At 37.6% G+C, this 20,110-nt stretch overlaps 1 protein-coding gene across 1 annotated transcript in view; it reads left to right on the forward strand.

Moving 5' to 3' along the window:
* Window positions 1-20,110, forward strand: part of USP10 (ubiquitin specific peptidase 10) — a 55,066-nt gene that overhangs the window by 11,433 nt on the left and 23,523 nt on the right. Inside the window, exons 2-4 of the mRNA XM_086620986.1 lie at window positions 9,214-9,282; window positions 12,236-12,281; window positions 17,173-18,195. Of these exons, the coding sequence (XP_086477112.1) occupies window positions 9,214-9,282; window positions 12,236-12,281; window positions 17,173-18,195 (1,138 nt within the window). The remainder of the gene's footprint in view (window positions 1-9,213; window positions 9,283-12,235; window positions 12,282-17,172; window positions 18,196-20,110) is intronic.

Raw genomic sequence — 20,110 nt, forward strand, 5'->3', positions numbered from 1 at the left:
TCTTTGTTCTGGTAGCCCAGAGCATCCTGCCTTGCCGAGGTAGGAATGTACTGGCTCCTCGATACTACAAACTATGTGGATGGTAGAAAAGATGTTGCATGTGCTATTCTTCCACCTGGAGGAATTGAGAGAAGCTTGTTGAAAGCAATCTTTCAAAATCTTAGTTGCTGAAATAACTGCTAAATAAAGATTTTGTAAACCTCAGAAAAATGCTGATTTATACAGCGTCTGGAATTTGGGTGGACTGTTGCGAGGTGTTCAAAGACAATTTCCTACTTAATGTGGCCAAAGCAGTGTTCTCCAGATGCAAAACTGATTTTACTACTGTGTTCTTAGAAATTTGTTCTGCTGTAAGTATCTGGCACAAAAGGTTGTAGCCCTAATGATTTTAGTCTGGCACCGAAAAAAAGGGCAGACAGCAAGGATTTTCTGCTGGGAAGTATTAGATAAAATTAGTAAGAGATTGTTTTGCCTGCCCCACCTATAATAAAATAGTAGTTAAACTGGCTGCGTTCTTGAGTAACTTCGTGTTCCAGCTTCTCTCTCTTCAGTGCTTATCATGCTATAGTAAATCAGAATAATTCAGGTCTTAATTATTTTTGTTCTTCATCATAGGAAGAGTTTATAATTTGCACATTAGACTCAGTAACTAGTTCCATGCAAGCAGAGCTTGAACTAAATGTGTTTGTTCAATTATGAGCAACCAGCTGGAAGCTGGTGTTTTCAGACTCTTTGGAGGTGTGAAGATAGAGGCTTAGCAATAGGTGTTTTACCGACCACTGTTCTTGAATTCAAAACTGAGGGAGGACCTATCTACCCATTTTAGAAGTATTTGTTTTTCTTTGGCTATTTGCAAGGACTGCCTGCTGGCAGAATGTAATAAGAAAGTATTTTTGTTTGGCTTTTATTTTGATTTAACATTGCAAGAAAATAGATTGGAAAATGTTACTTCTCTGAATCACTGGCAGATGTTCTGTGGGCTTGTGTTGGTGGAGCTGCTGGTGTAAAGGTGTCAGAAATTCCATCTTTTGCTCTCCAGAGAGCTAAGATTTGATGCAATCAGCTCGGACAATTCAGTTACCTTCCCTCTTGGTTGCTGTCTGGAACGTACTTCCCAGGTGTTCCTGCTCCAGTCCCAAAATGACTGCTCGTCACTGCAGCTCCTGTTTGTATAATGTGTGTCCTTACGTTCTTACCTTGAGTTCCAGTGGAAGATGCAAGGAAGATGTCTGCTTAGCAAGAGTGCCTGATGCTCTCTCATAAGGCTGCAAATTAAAAGGTATATAAAATGTAGATACAGTCCTTCTGTCACTGGGCCATTGCTTTATGATCACATGTAGGTGATACAGCTGCATTGCCCTCCTTATACTATTATTGTGTACGAAATAAATTTGTGGCAGTTTTTGGGCATGCTCTTTTTTAGTTTTGTGGAGTAGAAATGAAATATCAATTGGGGAAAGCTTTAAATGTGAAATGGCAGAAGTGGGCTTTTTCCTGAGGCAATCCTGGTTTGGAGACCAGAAGATAAGAGAATATTTCTGTAGTTGAGGAAGGTATGTGCCTCAGTCGTAAATGCAGTGGTGTCTGTGTAAGATGATGAGTTATTTTTTTATTCTTCTATTCCCTTCCCCGCCTCTACTAACTACAGTCAGCACTTTATAGACAGCTTCCTTGGGCTGGTTGCACTTTGTGGCAGCTGCTGTTTGTTTAAAATAGAAAAATGCCAACAAGCATATCACTTTTGGCAATAGAATGAAGAGAGTACATAAACAGAATTTTTTGAGTGTAGGAAATTGGCTGGTGTTTTGGCAGTTTTTTGTATGGTTATTGTTTGGTTTGTTGCTCTTATTTGAAATATTAGTCTTTGCCAATTATGTAACATCATAATGAAAGAGCACAACCTGCTCTGCTTTTGTGAATATTTGGATTACAATCTTCATGATGAACTGAACACCATGATAGTGTCAGGCTGTAGGGGCCATTTGTTTGTTAAACCTGCCCTTCCAGTAATGCTATGGCCGCAACCGAAATTTCACCCACTTAGGCTTTCATACGAGCCACTCATCTGGTTTTTCCTCTGATGAGAAAATGACCTTTGGAGAACGATCATTCTCTTTTTTCCTAATGGTCTAAATTCCCCTCAGATTAATTCGTGTAAAATGTATGGAAAAGCCTAACTTTCTTCAGCTGTAAGAATTCTGTAATAACATTGAAGAAACTCTGAATTGGGAGGGGAACAAAAAAGGAAGGTACAGTCATGCACTGTATTTTTGAGCCTTTGATTGCTTAAATGGTAGGCAGGCAGAGTTGCACTGACTCATGGGCTTAGGTGACCTACATTTACCTAGCTCTGATCTTTCTCCAGGCACTGTGTAGATTTGTTAATGTTCTAGTTTTAAGCTGCACGCTAGTGATAAAAGACTGTAAGCTGTACTAAGGGTTTGCTTGTGATTCGTTGCATTGTCAACTGTTAAAAGCTTTAATACGCAACCACTCCGCCTTAAAGTACAGCTTCATTTCCATATGTTTTTATTTATAAAAATGGACTTTATTTTTCCATGAAGAGGATAGATCAGCGTAGGATTTTTTTCAGAAATGGACTTGACTAAAATACTACTATTTAGGCTGTAGATACTTGCCCAGTGGTCTTCATAGCGTTTGGTTTTGGCTTGTCGCTTGCAAATTTAGAATCTAAAAAAACCCAACAAACCCACAGCAAAACCAAAACAACCTGTTTTTCAGTCTCATAATTTTGCCTGTGTTTTTATAAGCAGTTTACCAATAAATTTCTTGGGATTTGGAAGTTAGAAAACCTTGTATCAAATTAGGTATCATCTGTGTTCCAAGACTTGATGGATTTCAGCTCAAAAGGAAGGAGAACCTGAGGGAAGGTAGTCTTTCCTTACACTTTCCAGAAAAAAAATTGACAAACCCTGACAAAATGAAAGAGAAATAGAGTGAGGGAAAAATACCTTGTTTGCTGCTGGGATGACTAATGCAAGAGCATTTTCTCTGCTAATAAAACCCAAGTGCAGTGAGATGCATGTGCCGTTTTTCCTCGCCAGAACACAGACTTGTGGGAATGGTTCAGTTTTGTTCTCTACTCCAGCCTATCCTGACAGCTCCGAGAATAAGTACGCTCTGTAGAAGTAGCTCGATGAGCGAGGTTGTGTGGCTTACGGTACACACAAACCCATAAATCATTTCCATTTATTTGTGAGCTAGTTCTGACTTGTTAGGCCTTCTGCTTAGAGCAGGTGAATTATTCCGTGCCACCATCAAGTAAAAGCTGTGTTTTTAACTCATCTGTGGAAGAGCGGTTGAAGTGGGAGTATTTGCAGCTTAAACTCATTTGACTGGAAGATCTGAAGCTGTTGGTTATTACATGAAAGCCACGTTAATGCTTCTTGAAAGCAGAAGTTGACACCTCAGTTTCCTGGCTGTCTTGCAGCACAGGTGATGCCAAGATGATGATGCATCAGCAGTGCTATTTCTACCCATTTTTCTAGGACAAGCAGCTGTGGAACACGTACTCCTCCTCCTTGTATTCCTCCAGGAGCGCATTCGTGTTGCTAGGCTGGAATACCAGTGGCGATTTCATTACAAGCAGTGGGGTAACATCGGCATTCGTTTTTTAAATGGTTAAGGAAAGCACAGCAAAAAACGGTTGACATCATGAGACCTTGCAGGTCAGGCATTTTAATCCTTTGGGCTCTTCAGAGAACTTTTTTCCCCTGCTGCTTGGAATTAGTTCTGTTGCTGCTTCCTGTGTCTGCATAGCTGAGATGTCACTTGGTCAGTTATGGTAATCAAGAGTTATTGTACAAATATAAAAGTATTGTTACTTTCATTCCCCTGTGATAGAAAAAATTTTCTTGTGTGGATTTATTTGGTTAATTTGTTTTACATAATTTGTTATAATCTAGATGCAGTTAGTATCTCGAAACTGTAAAGGTGATGTCATTGATGAAATGTTTTATTCAAAGTGGTGTAGAATTTGCTGGAGTCAGGCGTATGTTATGCTATTGTCATCATGTTAGAGAGATTAACTTGGAAACGGATTCCGGTTCTGTTGTGACTGGAAACACTGACAATGAGGAGGGTTTGGGATGTTGCTCTAAGAGAGGTATGTAACATGAGTAATTGTTTTAAAAAGAATTAAGATTAGGAGGCAGATACTCGACACAGGGAAATGTGATCCCTTACAGCATGTCAGATTGAACACTAACATTGGTGACAGCAGCACACTAGTGAGTTCTGGAAACTCAGGCTGAAAGTCCTTTCCACTGAACCAGCTTCCACAGTCTCGTTCAGTCACTGTTCTTAACTTGTATTATAGGAAAAAATATATTGCAAATGTGATATACTTTAAAAAAAAATTCTCATCTGGAGAGCTTTTGTATAGTATTTTAGTCTCACAATTTTGAGTTCTTCAAGAAGAAGGCAAAGATACAGGTCTTCTGATGTCCTCTCTCCAGTCACATTGGAAGGAGTTCAGAACTACAGTTGTATTACAGTTGGATCTGGTTCTCAAACTTATTTTCAAGAATTTAGTTGTACCTTTTTTTTTTTTGGTACTCTCCAAAGCTGTATGAGACTGTTTTGAATTCAGTCCCCAGGTTTCAATTGCAAAGTCTTGATATGTGGAAATAAGACACGTAAGTTAAATCCGAATTACTGGTAATGTAAGAAAGTTTTATTAAAAATTGGAGCACCCATGCCACCAGCAGCTTCATGTGAAAAGAGATACCATTTTAGAATTGCACAAAGAGATACCATTTTAGAATTGCACAAAGTATATTTAATTTTATATTGATTTTTTTTTTATTTATGTGCTAGTTAGTATCAGTATCTGAAAGAAGAGATTTTGTGTATGTTGTGTACCATCCCACCTAATGCTATCTCATTTATTCGAACATTGTTTGCTTTTATTTTCATCCTTGGTCTCACAGATGTGAGCATCTTTGAAAACACCCAGAAGTTCAGAACTTGTCTATCTTGAAACTAGCATTTAAAAAAGGTGGAAGCCAACCCTTGTGAATAATTCTATTTTCAAAGTGATTGGTTGTTAAACCTCAATATGGAAGATAATAGATGATCCCCATCAATTTCTGATCATGCAGTGTAAGAAAGGCATTTCATTGTGTTGGTGTATGTTTACTCACATTGGTTAAAATCATGTTAATTTTAATATGTTTAATAACATTGTACATCTCTGGTAAATGGTCAAATTGGGTTACAGTTGTGAATTACAAAATGAAATAGATCCATTAATATGTTTTGGGTTTACTGTTTTGTTTTTCCATTCCAAAGGAGACGTTTGGAAACACTGATGAGAAGGTGGGAAGATAGTAGAGTTAGAGTTTGGGTGTTTTTTGTTTTGGTGTGTTTTGTGTGGTGTGTTTTTTTTTTTTCTTTCTTTGTCTCCAGAATTCCACAAAGCCTTGTCCCCTCCACAACCCCATGCCTCTGCCTCCCCCTCAGAGGAGACTTTTATTTTCCATCTGGTTTTCTAATACGGCTGCAAGTGGAAGATCATTGAAATTCATGTCATACTGTTTTGACATTGCTCTTAATCTGTGGCAGAAATCAAGCTCACTAGACTGAGGTGTCTTAAGGGATCCTTACAAACACTTAATGCAAGGTTAGGGGTTGCTCTGTGGAGTTAAATAATCTGGGGAGTAGCGGGAGAAGCGCAGTGTGAAATACCTGCTTCCAGAAAAGTGAGAGAGGATTCTTTTCCAGGAGCCAGAACGGAAAACTTCTATGTAGGTTGCAGAGATGGTTTGAGAAGCAGAGGGAGATCAGATTTGACACTGAATTAAGCCTCTCTTATGTATCCTCTAAGGGATTATGTGTCTTTAAAAGTAAGTCTAGGGATACTATTACCATCAGAAATTTTCAAAACTTCCCCTCAGTATCCTCTTTTGAGTTTTTCTTCCAAATCCAGTGTTGGTGTAAGATTGGCCTCTCTCTTCTAAGCATCATTACTGCTCTACCTTGTGAGTTACCACTTAAACCATTGACTGCTATTTGGCATGCATTTCAAGCGGATGCTTTTTGACTGAGGATATACAGAAAAATTAATTTTTGAAATATGTAATTGAATGCTAAACAGTATTTTTAAAGCTTGATTTGTTTTGCTTAAAACATTTTTGTGGGTTTTTTTTGTGGTGTGTGGTGTTTTTGTTTTTTTTTTTTTAGAGCTCTAATTAAGCTTCAGCTTTTCAGTGGTAGTATTTTTCTAACATTTTGGGTTTGTACATTGCCACACATACTTTGTATATTATTGATGATAACAAGCATGGATTTTGCTAACGTCTGCAGTGATGGTCAGTACGGTGATGGTCGACATGACAAACAGCTCTTCACTGTTTGTGAAGAGCTTCTTCAGAGGTTGTATGGTGAAGTCCCAGTCTGTTATTCATAACTGGGACCTTGGAGTACTGTGATGTGCATACAAGTTTAGAGATTGACACAGTGCAGGGAAAATTTGAGTTTGGCATTTGAAGGGATCAATTTGAGGTAGTCCTGATGGGTATGTCTGGTTCTTACGCAAATGCACGCCTGAAAATATTAAAATTGGAATGGAAATAGTCTGAAACGACTTTGGCGAAGTTTTAACGTGTGCTAGTGTATCTCCACTGTGTTTTAAATGTTACTTACAGAGTCTGGAGTAAATTAATGCTGATTGTGAGCAGCTTGTGTAGCAGTTGTGTAAATAATTTCATTAAATTTCTGTTTCACTGTTCCAAGTATTTGATTTCATTTGTCAGTTTGGAAAAAAACCCTAACTTTGAGGCTTTTGAAATTATGTAGAATAATTTCGAGTGTATAAGCTAGGTCCCCAAAAGCTCATACTGATGAGATTATTTCTTGCAAAAGTGTATTGTTTTTTTAAAATCCCAGTTTTCTCTTGGGTGAAAATGCTTACTACTTAGGCATTTCAGTTGCAGAAAAACCTTTTAAATTTGAGTTAATGGTTCAGATTAAGTACTACAGTGATGTCTTTTTGAAAGTTGTTTCACAGCTAAAATCAAGTATGTTCTTACACAGAGATGGTTCGTATAGTGCCAGGCACACTGATTCATGGGGATGTGGGACGGATGGACGACAGCAGGCAGGGAGCTAGCACTGTGTGTGAAGTTGCTTACATTGCAGTAGCTTGCCCCTCCTCTGCATCTGCATCTGTGTTTGTAGAGTTTATTATACTCCTAAAGTGATGTGGTATCTCAGTGCTGAGGCACTGGAACAGGTTGTCCAGAGGAGTTGTGGCTGCCCCATCCCTGGAAGTGTTCAAGGCCAGGTCGGATGAGGCTTTGAGCAACCTGGTGTAGGGGAAGGTGTCCCTGCCCACAGCAGGGGGGTTGGAACTGGATGATCTTTAAGGTCTCTTCCAGCCCAAACCATTCTGTGATTCTGTGTTGTTATATGGAGGAGCAAGGATTGGATTTATACAACTTTTCGTCTATAGTTGAGATTATTGTTTTGTTGCATGAATGTATCAAAATATCTTATAAAACCAGTTTAGTTATGATTCAGCAAGTGTTTTTCTTAGGCATGTTTTTGGAATATGATAAATTCTAGCTGGTATGTTACTGAATAAAAATGACTTGGTTATATTGAGAGCATAAGCCAAGTTGAAGGCCTGTGCCAAGAGCTGTGAAGCCGTTTACTCCAGTACATTGTAGGGATCCTGTTCTGTTCAGGTGTTGTACTGTCACAGCTGGTAGTAGGCAGTTGTTTATGTGAAAGTTATTTAAAGCATTAACTGTTTCACTGTGCTTCAGACGTTTGTATCACAGATGTTCTGGTTTGTTTTGACTGTTAGAATTGTTTGTCAATTCAAGCAGATTATATTAGTGTTTGTTTAAAAACACTGAAGGGTATTAAAATGGTAAACTCCAGGCGTAAGTGATATGTGTATAAATCACTTTTTGTGTAAGAAAATAACATTTTGTAATTGCTGTGGAATTTAGCTTAAACTTAAGCTTTGAAATTTATGAATGTAGATGGCTATGAGTCATGCAAACAGCAAGTACATGAGTTTTGTTGGAATAAACCACCTAAAGTCTAAAAATAATAACTGTGATTGAATTACTCTATCTACAGTTTGTGGCAACAGCCTACACTTCACTACAGATGATTTTTCGAATTTCATAAACTTTTTTCTATGGTTCAACTCCCAGCCTAGTTAGTAGTATCTTGTTACAGCCGAGCTAAGGATTGACTTTGAGCAAGACTTGACACGGAGGAAAAGCTGATGTCTGCCCAGCTTTTCTCTTAAATGACCATCAGAGTGTAAGATACTGGTCCAAACTGACCTGCTTTTACCCGTAGCCATCATGTTTGTGACTAGTGACTGTTAATGTGAATATCCTTCCACATGCCAAGAATGTGTTGGTAGTGGTATTTTCCAATCCTTTTGTCTGTTTTGTCAGTTTATTCAACTCCTTGTTCAGCTTCTTTCTGTCCCAGTTTCTCTCTGCTGTCCTGAATGTTCAGATGCTGTTCAGCTAATTACAGCTGCTGGTGGAAGTTTATAGAAACTTCCAGATGCTATGAAATACCAACATGTCAAGTCTTTTTATTGGGAATGTTTAATTTTCTGTAAACTAAATACAAGCTCTCATTTTAGTGTGTTTTTTTGGTGGTCTTGTTAGGTGCTTATTCTTTTCTGTAGAAATATTTAAAGGATGCGGGAATATAACGTTGGGAAAAGACATTTCATCTTAGGTTTGTTATGCAGAGTTTCAGGCACAGGGGTTACAGAATTCCTGTGAGATTGATATATCAATGATACTTAGATCTTGTTTATTTTTCTATACATAAGCAGTTTCAGTTCTTGTGCTTGTGCGCTCAGGTAGTAGTACCATTAGTTTTGTGTAACTCATTAGTTTAGCGGAACTCTGGAAAAGTAATTCTTGTTTTTTCTGGTGTGAAGGGTAGGTATCTGTGTTGTTTTAGAAGGTAAACCAGCTTGTATCTAGGGCTTACATGAACTGGTGCAACTTCCCACCCTACATAGTGGTTTAAAACTGGTCATGGGAAGGGCTACAATTTGTGCTGTGATTACCTCTAGTGGAAATTTGAAGGAAAATGCATTGTTTTAGAGCCTAAAGTACTTTGCTAAAGAAGTGGGAATGAATTAGGGTGATAATTGTGTTGAATATGAATGCTTCTTTAAAAAAGATCCTTCTCTTTTATTTTTAGTATATTTTTGGGGAGTTCAGCCCTGATGAATTTAATCAGTTCTTCGTGACTCCACGATGCTCTGTTGAGGTAAGGTCTACTTTAAACTTCTTTTAGAAATAACATCTTAAAGCTCTATCTTTTTGTGTAAATTTGAAATATAACAATACAATGATTTTTTTATCATTCTCTTAGCTTGCTAATTTACAAACTGAAGATACTGAACAGGAGCCTTCTTTCCATGTATGTGGATGTTAAGTCAATTTTTAGAAATAAGAAATTAATTATTCCACATTCTGCTTATCATCTTTCCGAGCTGCAGTAGCTGACATTGTAGTGATAGGATGTTAAAAGTGAGTTATCTGGCTCTTATTACCTTAGCTTTGATTTATTTTTTATTTTTTTAGAGGGAGATATAGAGAAAACTTTCAGCAGTGCTCTTTGTTTTAAGTAAGGTGGGCTTTTAAATCTTGTGAGCTTTTGCGGCACAAGGATCCTTACTGTTTTCTGACAAGTAAGGCACTGCTGACCATCAAAGCTGTGCCCATGAGGAAGACTGTGTGCAACGTTGAGAAATCATTCAATAATGAACTAGTTACAGAGGCAGTGAGAACCACAGAATGGAAACAGTTTGTAGGAAAAAGTATTATGCCTTTGTCTTAATCTCCAGACTTGGAAAATAATTTTTCTCTAGGTCAATTTCCATGTTTTTCCTCCAGAAATTTCCATTCAAACATTTCAATCATGCTTCAGTCCTCTCCCCCCCAACATAAAGGAAATGAACACTTCAACCTGGGGAAATCCTTTTGTCACATTTTACAAATCTGACAACCATTGTTAATGCAACTTAGTTTCCTGTAGCTTAATTTTCCAAGTCTGATTAGTAAGATATACTGCTAAACAATAAAAGTACAAGAAGGGCATGGGGTGGAGCAGAGAGTAGGGGAAGTTTAGGAAGGAAAAGATATCTTCTACTTGCCTTTGGATCTTTGGATCTTCTCTGGTAGGTGGGAAGTAATGCAGAATAGATCTTCAGGTAATACGTGTTTCTTCTGTCTCTATTGCTGCTTCCCACCAGTAAATACAGTAGTAGCAGTGTGACATTTGCATCCTATGTAGTGTCACCTTAAGTGTCCTACATCAGTTGTTCTAATGCTTACATTGGGGAAGATGAAAATTGTCATATCTTGATTTCTATAAAGATATTCTTGTAAAGTAAGTTGGGGAAACATGAGCCTGTAGCATTCGAACCAGTCTTACTTCATTTTGGAGCTGTCTGAAGTGTACTACTTACTAGTTAGCTATCAAAATAAAAAAAAAACCCCGTGTTGAACAATGTTCCCTAAGTTTGTCCTTGATCTGGTTCACTTCAATGTTTTAATTATCTGGATGATGAAATAAAAATTATGCTTATTAGTTTTACACTGTGGAGATGTTTCTGAGAAAAGTGGTCTGAAAAAATAGGATGAAATTCAAGAAGGACAAGACTGAGATTATAATACTGCAGTGGTGTTTGGCATACATTCTGTTGGGAGTGGTACCAATTCTGGGAGTCCCAGGATCCGTTGATGCAGGTGTCCTTCTGAAGTCCCTTACCTGTGGACTGAGGGAAGGGACTAGTTAAAGGTAAAAGTGGTCCAGAATGTCTCTTTTTACGTGACATTTTTAATACGTGTTCTATCAGATACCTGTTGACTGAGCAGATTCAGATGACACTGGTGTATGAAACAGGCCAACTCAAAAATATCTACTTCACAAAGGTGCTGTCGATTGACCAGATATGTAGGGAACCAATAGGTGGACTACTTTATCTTTTTATTATTTTCTTTTTTTTACTTTGTATTTTCTGAAGCCCTTTGAATGGGAGAAAAACAAGAATTACAAGTTTTATCCTACACTGTTTACTGTAGACTTTTAGAGTAACTTTTCTAGCTCTAATGTAAAATTATATTGAATCTGTGTTCAGTATTAATATGGATATGTTCTTAACAGCTCAGAGCATCTTTGTGACCCGTTGAGTCTCATTTTTGACCTGGAAAGTTGATGTATTCAGATGTATTATGGTTTATAAATGCATTTACAGTATGTGTTCTTTTTGTGCACTTTTTTATAATGGCATTTTTAGGAGTATTTTTCTTGCCACTTCTGATGCATTGTTGTCTACAGTGCTTTAAGCAAGCGATATGTGTCTGTAGTTTTAGAGAACTGAAGGCTTCAATGGAGAAGTCTTTGATATTTGTACACCATTATAATTACAACAGCGTTATAAAACTGCACTATACTCTCAAAGTTTTATCTCCCCCTGCAGAAACAGTTCAGCTGTTCTCCAGGCAGCTGTTGGACTGCAGTGGCTACCAGTTCATACAGGCACAGGAGAAGGCTTTCAGCTGCTGGGGGTAGTTTGGGGGCAGGCAAGGGGGGTTTAGAAATGGCCCATTTGTGGTTGCCCAATAGCAGAGGGTTCTATCAACCTCTGAGTACATAAAATGATGCCAGTGTTTTATACTGGACATATTTACAATCCAGATAGAAACTATATCCTGTCGTTATATTATGCTTAGGCTGATGGTAAAGAAGTTTTTGTTAAATATGGTTAAGAATACACCTTAGCTGAAACATTTCAAGGGCAACGCTATAGCTGAACCAGGTTGAGAGTCAAAAGGTGTAGGTGTGCAAAACTTTGTTTCATCCTTTCACAGATAATTTGGTCTATCTTCAGTTTTTGTCTAAAAAAAGATACATTCCTCATTTAAAAATTGTGGTGAGTTACTGTTTATGAAGGAAGATCCTGATGCTGTGAGGTAAATTGCTTGAGAAGCTGATGAGCCTATGGTGTGTAACCACGATAATCTTTATCTTTCAGTAATTGTGGTAATCTGCAAGAACTCTTGAACTTACAGTGTGGGATTTGTTAAATATAGAAGGAGTTCAAGACATACTGTTGGAAAATCAAACCTTAATAATGATGTTTCAAATGAAAGTGATATCAAATGTTAATAGAGATGCCTTGTCTTTAAATAAGTTTCATTTCTTTTTTGCACAGCTCCCCCCATACAATGAAACAGTTTCATGTGGTATTAAGTCCACAGGTAAGTTTCACAATGGTAAGAAAACAACATTATTTTTTTTTTTTTAAACTTAAAGGTTGTGACACTCCTTAGATTTACTACAACCTCTCTTTAAATTTAATCTTCAGATACTTACTCCACAGGTATATATGTATATTTTTGGCAGGCTGGTTTTTTAAACACCTTTATTGAATGACATCCATGAGAGTATTTGAAGTTACTGCATTGAACTTCAACTAATTAGGGTGGACATGCTTACTCCTCCTTGGTTGTGCTGCCACACAATCTTAACATCTTGCTGAAATATTGTATGATGTAGCTGTAAAAATCTGGGGGGCTGAATTTTGCTAGAGACCTTGTACTGAAGAAATAAGTGACTCGTGTGGTGTTCAGCTGGCCTTCCTGTACGAGCCACAGCATGAGTATTTTCTGGCATTTAAAACCTGCAAGCAGTACTCTGTTCAGTGTTCCCTTTGGCTTGTTTCTGTCTGGCTCAGCTATTCTTCTGGAATTTTTTTTTTTTTCTTTTGGTGAAAGTATGACTCTTGATGTAAAAATGCATTACAGAGTTCCTGTTTTAAAGCTGTAATAGTCACACGTCTACTCTGTCTCAACACACACACCTTACAACCTGGCCTTACTGCATAGTTACATAAAGTTGACAGTTCAGTAGGAGTTGCCATGAAGGTAAATTAGTGTTTGTTTTTTTCCCTGAACCAGGGGAGAGCAAGGAAGCTGAGACTTACTCAGGTCTAAATGAGAATGATATGAATGACATCCAGATCTCCTTCAAAATAATGCAAGTGTCTGACTGGCCATTTCTCAAAAGTACTTAAGAGGACCCAAGTGTAGTGGAGGGTTTCCCTGCCCATGGCAGGGAGGTTGGAACTAGATGATCTTTGAGGTCCCTTCCAACCCAAACCATTCTATGATATTAATGTTTAAGAACAGCTGATCATTATACTTAGTGACTTTGGCCTTCCATTTAAAGGTAAATAAGATAGCTAGTCAGAAAGAAGGAGAAGTCGTCCCATTTGAAAGCAGATGTGCAATATTTCTGAAAAGTCAGGAGCTTTATTTAGTCCAAGGCCAGTTTTAGGACCCTGAGTATCTTTTAGTAGGAGTTTGAAATGTTCCTTCAAAGCACCATACGGTACAAATTGTCTGTGGTTGATGACAGTCATATATTGCTTTGTCTAACTATGAATTTAAGTTCTGTTCTTTAAGACTGAGATTTTAATGTTCACAAGCCATGCAGAAAGTTGGTTTGTACAAATGTTTTTCAGATCATTCCTAGACCCTGAGAGAAACCCTCCCAGCCCTGAGATTAGGTAATGACAGCACATTAGGTTTTGCCTGAAAATGTCTATAACAAGCTTGCACTGTACTGTGCATGCCTATTATCGTATTATCACTGTGATGGCTGCAGAAGAAGCTGCGGAAACTAAAACGAAATGCTACACTTGTGCAGAATATTTATAATTACAATGAGATGACACACACTGACCATGTTGTCACCCCCCTGTCCTGTAGTCTGATTTTTTTTTCCTATAATTATCTTCAGTATTTAATATTATTATGGAATTAAAGAGCTGTTCATACTGGGAGTAATCAAATTGCGCTGAAGCTCTGACATGCAGAACTCTGTTCAGACTAATTAGTACTATGTATTCACAGCTTTTGTTGTACATAGACTTGCTCCTTGGAGCATCTGTTGATACTTGTTTCAATATGTGTTGTCATGTTTGTCCTGACAGATATATCTGCTTAGTCCATTCAGAAATAGCACTGTGATCTAGACTGAAACAGATGCCCAGAAGCAAAGTGAAAACTCAAAACAAATAGAAAAAATTACCTCTCGTTTATTTCCAAGGAACTCAACACGATCTTATGGCAAATGAGCTTCTGCCAGTCATCTCAAAGACTATGTATACAGTAGCTACTGCTATTTATTATTCTAATCCTACTGTAAGGTGTAAAGTTTAATTCCTCAGCTGTAACTTTCTAATTTGTATGTTAAATGCTAGAATATCAGTTATGCTCTTGACAAAATTTTAGCCTACAGTGTTCATGTTGCACTCTCAGCTAAATTACCATTGTGCCATAGTTATGAGGGATGTGTTCTGTTTTCTACTCCCCACTGCCCTGAGTTAGCTCTTACGATTGTCTAGTGTAGACTAAGCTGGTAAGTTCACGAAAACAGAAAAAAAAATACTCACTTGGATTATTTTTTTTTCTGGATTGGCTTTCAGTAATGCAAGTGCTGGAGTGCGGAGGAGCAGGACACTTCTGGCTGTGGTAGACTTAATTTGCCAGCAAAGGCAAACCACCTTCTTTGTTTCAAAGCAATTTTTTTTTTAAAAACTGAGATTTTGGAAAAGAAGCAGAAGTCCCAGATTATTTTGAATTGATACGGATTTGAAATAATTCATTCTTATCATGGTTGGAGGAATATTAGATGTTGCCAGTTGTTGCTTGTGCTTTTTACTGTTGTAACAAAGGGTAAAGAACTAGCTCTTGGTTCATGCTTGAGCTAACAAGTTGCTCCATAAGCAGATGAACTGATGAAGAATAATTCTGTTGTGGATTTGAGTCCCGTATCCCTTCAAACCCCGTGTCCTGCATTGCAGCCATGGCTGGTTTCCAGCTGTGTGTGTCCTGACAGGTCATCCAGTGCACAGCACTGGTAGCTGGTTAGTGTTGCTGCTGACAGTTAGGTGATGCCTGAGATCTCCCAGCCCTTCCCTCTTCAGAGGGTGTCAGCCAGCAGCTTTCCATCTCCCTGCCTCTAGGCTGCTGATTTTTTAATAAGAAAAGTAAGCCCTCTTTTCTGGTTGGTGATAGCTCGTTGGTGATTGCAGAAGTACTTGGTGAACGGTGGATTGATAGGCAAGGTGTTATAAAATGCTTTCTCATGGGCATAGGGGAGGAGTGAAGAAAACTTGTAATACATGCTCTTGTTAACATGATTTACAGAAATCAGATGTGTATGGAGAGTTTTGGTGGTGGTGGGGTTTTTTTTGTTTTTTGTTTTTTTTTAAGTTTCCTTTAGTCTGACTGGCAGCAAGATTGAAATGTATAGGTCAGATGTGTTTACTTCTCATTTAGTTAGATTAATAAATCAGAGCATTAAGAGAAGAGCAATTAACATCAGTATCTACATTTTTAATGTGATTTGGCATGAAGTTATATTCCAAAATTTTGTGTGAGCTACAAACCATGTAAAACATATGTTACTTGACTGATTTTTGTTCATTAATTCATAATATTTTAGTATTGCATGTGTAAGTCAGACCTCAACACACATTGAATGTTTTGTTACTCTTCATTTGATATTAAAAAAAAACCCAAACATATCTTGTAGATCTTGTTTCTGTCACTTTTTTTATTAAAAGTTAAAAATTTTGTCAGCAGACTTTTCTAGAAAGTATTTGGAGAGTTTCAGAACAGTTATGTTGGCAGTTACATATGAAAATATTCTCCACAAGACTGTCCTCCCTTAGGATTATTTCCTTAGGTGTATGAATAACTTTTTTTCCTATAGGAACTGTTGCTTGCTTTTTGTTGTGTTTTAAAAAACCACTCATTTTTAGTGAGTGTCTGTAGTAGACTTACAAACGTGCATCTGTTGATGTGTCATACATAATGTAAATTGCACAAAATGGTCAAAAGTTTAGTGATGTATACTTTGGAAATAGTATCTAGTGTTGTTTGGTTCTCTAGTAAGAGTCTTTAAAAATTTGAATTGTGGGATTTTTTTGACCCCCATCTTTGAGGAAACAGAAAATATTAGAATTAATGTCTTTGAAACAGTAACGTTCGTATCTTAGAAAGACCTGCAAAACTTTTAAGTACTAAAATATGAGCTTACCTTTAGCTTTAACATTCCTGAGATTATTTCATTAATTTTACCTCTTTATTTGACAATTACGGAAATAGTTGACTGAAGTATTCAGTGTTACTAGTTAGCATGCATCTGTTATAAAACTGATTAAGTTCCATGAAATTGCAGGACTTTATCACAAAATATTTTCAGTGACGGTGCAGCCTGCCATGAGAATATTTTTTAGTGTTTCTTTAAAGAGCATGTCAAAGTTCCAGGATAAATAAATAAAAACAAAAAAAACTCACCAAAACAAACCCAAAGAAAACCCAAACCCAACCCTGTTCACAAATTTTTCAGTATTTTTGCTTGTATGTACAAGTTGAACACTGACTTGTGTCGAGACATATCGATTGTATTTTCTGTCATAAAGTCATAGTCATGTGCATCATATTCTCATATAGTAAAAAATTCAACTGTCATAAAATTAAATAAGTTATTGACGAGCCTAGAGTTTAAAAAGTTGTAATTGCAGCATTCCCATATAATTAATTAAAATATTTTTCAGTTGTCAATGATTATGATAAATCTTTACACACCAGCAAAGAACAAACCAACCCAACCCACCAAAAACCAAACTCCACATGTGGAAATTATTTTGAAGTGTTAAACAGCTAAAGGCTTGGATTTTGTAATTGTCAATGGAGAAGACTGGCTTTAGAAGTGTGGAGCTAAATATTGCACCATATTTTGTATGTAATTATCCAGTAATTAACTTAATGCAGAATATTGCTAAAGTCTTTGGACTTTAATAGTTTTTTTTAATAGGTGAATTTAATAGGTGTTATGTGCAGTAATTTGGAAAATTACATACTCAAAACATTTAAGAAAACCTGAATCACACCCTGTTGTCTTTAAGAAAGTGATGTTTTGAAATGGTCTTCAGGATTGACATAGAGAATAAGAATTATTTTAGTTTGAGAGAATGTTGTTTGTTTTCCTGAGTTGTATGAGAATATGATTTTTTTTTTTTGTAGCTTTTTGATTAGATGTCATTTACTAACTCTGTTTTGCTTTTCTCTTGTCTAGGGGAAGAGTATCAGAGAATTGAATTTGGTGTTAATGAAGTTATTGAGACGCAGTCGTCTGTACTAAATAACACCGACTACAGTATTTCCAGTACTCTGAATCCTCAGGCTCCAGAATTCATTCTCAGTTGTGCACCTGCGCAGAAAACCCCTAATAGTCTCAGTGAAACCAACTACAACTCCATTGACTGCCAGTTCAGTGATCCAACCCTCGCTTTGGACAGCGGTTCCAACGCTGAAAACGACGGCTTGTCTGGAGGCCTTGGACAAAGGGAGCGTAAAAAGAAGAAAAAAAGACCGCCTGGATACTACAGTTACTTGGAAGATGTTAGCGATGGCATCGCTCCAGCAGAGGCTCTTGTAAATGGCCATGCAAGTTCGTCGGGACTAAACAGTATAAGCACGGAGGATGCGGAGCTGGCGGCAGACATACCCTCCCTGGCCACACCAAGGACTTGCAACAGCCCGGACAATTCTGTGGACTTCATTAATGAAGCTGTCTCTGATGATTCTGTTTCTAGCGCACTAGAAAATAGCAGGACTGCAGGGCAGCCTGAGGTATGCCGTGTTACTAATTCTGAACAGTTTTGCATCCCCTCAGAGACTGGCAGAGATAGCCCGTTAAGGACAGCTGTTGTACAGTCTTATGCTGGTACTGATACTACTGAAAATCTTGGTGTTACTAATGGACAAACACTTGAATCCTCTGGGGAGGACACAGCTGCCAATGGGGTAGAGTTGCACACTGTGGAAAGCACTGACTCAGACCAAGCTAAGCCTGAGGAAGCTTCACCTACTACTGAGGCAACAGTCCCGCTTGCAGGATCAGTCCCTGTTAATCAGCCTGCAAAATCGTGGGCTAGTCTTTTTCACAATTCCAAGCCCTCTGCTTCCACATCTGTGGTCTATGTTGAGACTAAGTATACCCCTCCTGCCACATCTACTCTGGTCCCTGAAAAACAGGTTGAAGTCAAAGAGGGACCTGTTCCAGTTTCAGAGGATCCTGTAGCCATAAAGATTGCAGGTATAGTTAATACACACGAGTGGATGTTACACTGGAAGGGTATTAACTCTGCTTGTAAACAGGAGCGTGCAATATTGATAGAGAAAATTCCTCTGTTAATGTTCTTAATAACATGACTGTTCAAACAGTGCTATGAAAGATGTAATTTAAGTAAACTAGTTTTGGATCTCCCTGAGTAAACATTCCAATGAGACATTACTACGTCATTATCCTGTGAAACTATTGCTACTTGTCAAACAGTATGTTTAAGTGATCTGTGATTTTTAAATAGGCTGCTTGCATTCAGCTGTGTGCTGCTGTAGTAGGGAGAACGTGGAAATGGTTGTTAGGAAAATGGTGTGTTCTATTATCCAGTATTTATGACCTTGTAACGCATTCTGTTACAAGAGGAGAAGAGTATTAGTGTATTTATGCCAAAGTAGCTGAAATTCCTGGACACTTACAGTAGCTAAAATGTAACATCTAAGTAGGTCCTGCTTCAGAAATTCTGATTCAGGAAATAGTTTTTATATTTATTGATTTGCTCTTTGAGAGGTCTGTCTTTCAAATTTTGAAGAATTATTCTTAAGCATTATAAACAATATTATTTTATTCAGAAACAATTCAGAACAGCTATTGCCTGTTCAAGAATAACCATAAGAAACTGTCCAGAGGGTACATCAGGAGAGGCTTTGGCTTTTGGTCCTGTCATATTTGTGACTCTAATGAGAAATGCTGGAATGTGCATGAGATCGCTTTTGCAGATTCAATCAGAAAACATGAAGAAAAATATCCAGTTGGTTGTGTTTTGTGTCACTGACTCCTGAGTGTTGGAACAAAAGTGGTTATTTTAGATCTGTGAAATAGTCTGTGTGTGAAAAGACTTGTGCGAAGCCCTGCTGCTTATGCTACAACTGATTTACAAGTACAATGGCGTTTTGTGTGTGACGGCTTCAAGTTAAAGCTTTCTACTCTAACCAGAAGCTGACCAGGAGATTACTGTTCAGAGTACCCAGAAGTATATGCTGCCTCTCATCCCTTCCTTTAAGTAACAGTTTCGTTACTTAAAATTGATGAGAGGAAAGCTGTCAGAATAATTCATATTTCTGTGTATTTTTCACTTAGATGTCGAAAATGCAGTTGACTATTAAAACAAAGTGTGTAAGTTAGTGATTGCGGTTTGTGTGAACCCATCCGTACACGTGGAGTATGTTGTGCTCTGAAAATCTTAAGTTGTCATTTGGTAATGAATTCTGACTTAAAACTATTTTGTGACAGCTGCAAAGCTAGAACTGCTTGGCATAGAGGAAAAACTTTTTTTGGTCTTGTCCAAGCTGCTTCAGCTTTGAGTTAACTTTCTAGACTTTACTGTTTCTGTACTATTTTTTGCCACCAGGTGGGAGCAGAGCTTTTTATTTTGTCTTTAATGTGTTAAAATAGTGATGTAGTTTTTATGTGGTGTTTTTTTTTTTTCCGCACCTTCACTAGTAGCTAGCTGTTTTTGCAGAGGAATAATCTGAGTATAGATCATTTTCCAGTGAGAAGGAATTCTTCTCATTGCAGCTGATTTTGGCAGGAGTTATATTGCTGCGATTCTGGTAATTCAGATGCTACTGGTTTCGGTATCAAATGTTCACTTGATGATCTGAATGCCGTGTAATCAGTGCTTTGCTGTGTGGAAAGAGGTGACTTTCTTCATTGTCTTGTCTTTTTTAATGTTCTCTGTTCTTTTTGGCAAGTAGGTACATTAGTGCTTTGTTCATACACTCACACTAAAAAATGTGCTGAATGAGTTTCAACTTAGGATTTCCATACAGTTTTTCCATTCCATACATATTTCATTTCAAATCTTCTGCCCTGGTTCGTGTCACACATGAGGGTATCTAGCAATCTGGTGTGTTTTTCATAGGTAGCTGCTGATGGTGTTGCTTATTTT

The sequence above is a fragment of the Tauraco erythrolophus genome, chromosome 15 (assembly GCF_009769465.1).
Source record: "Tauraco erythrolophus isolate bTauEry1 chromosome 15, bTauEry1.pri, whole genome shotgun sequence".
Lineage (NCBI taxonomy): Eukaryota > Metazoa > Chordata > Aves > Musophagiformes > Musophagidae > Tauraco > Tauraco erythrolophus.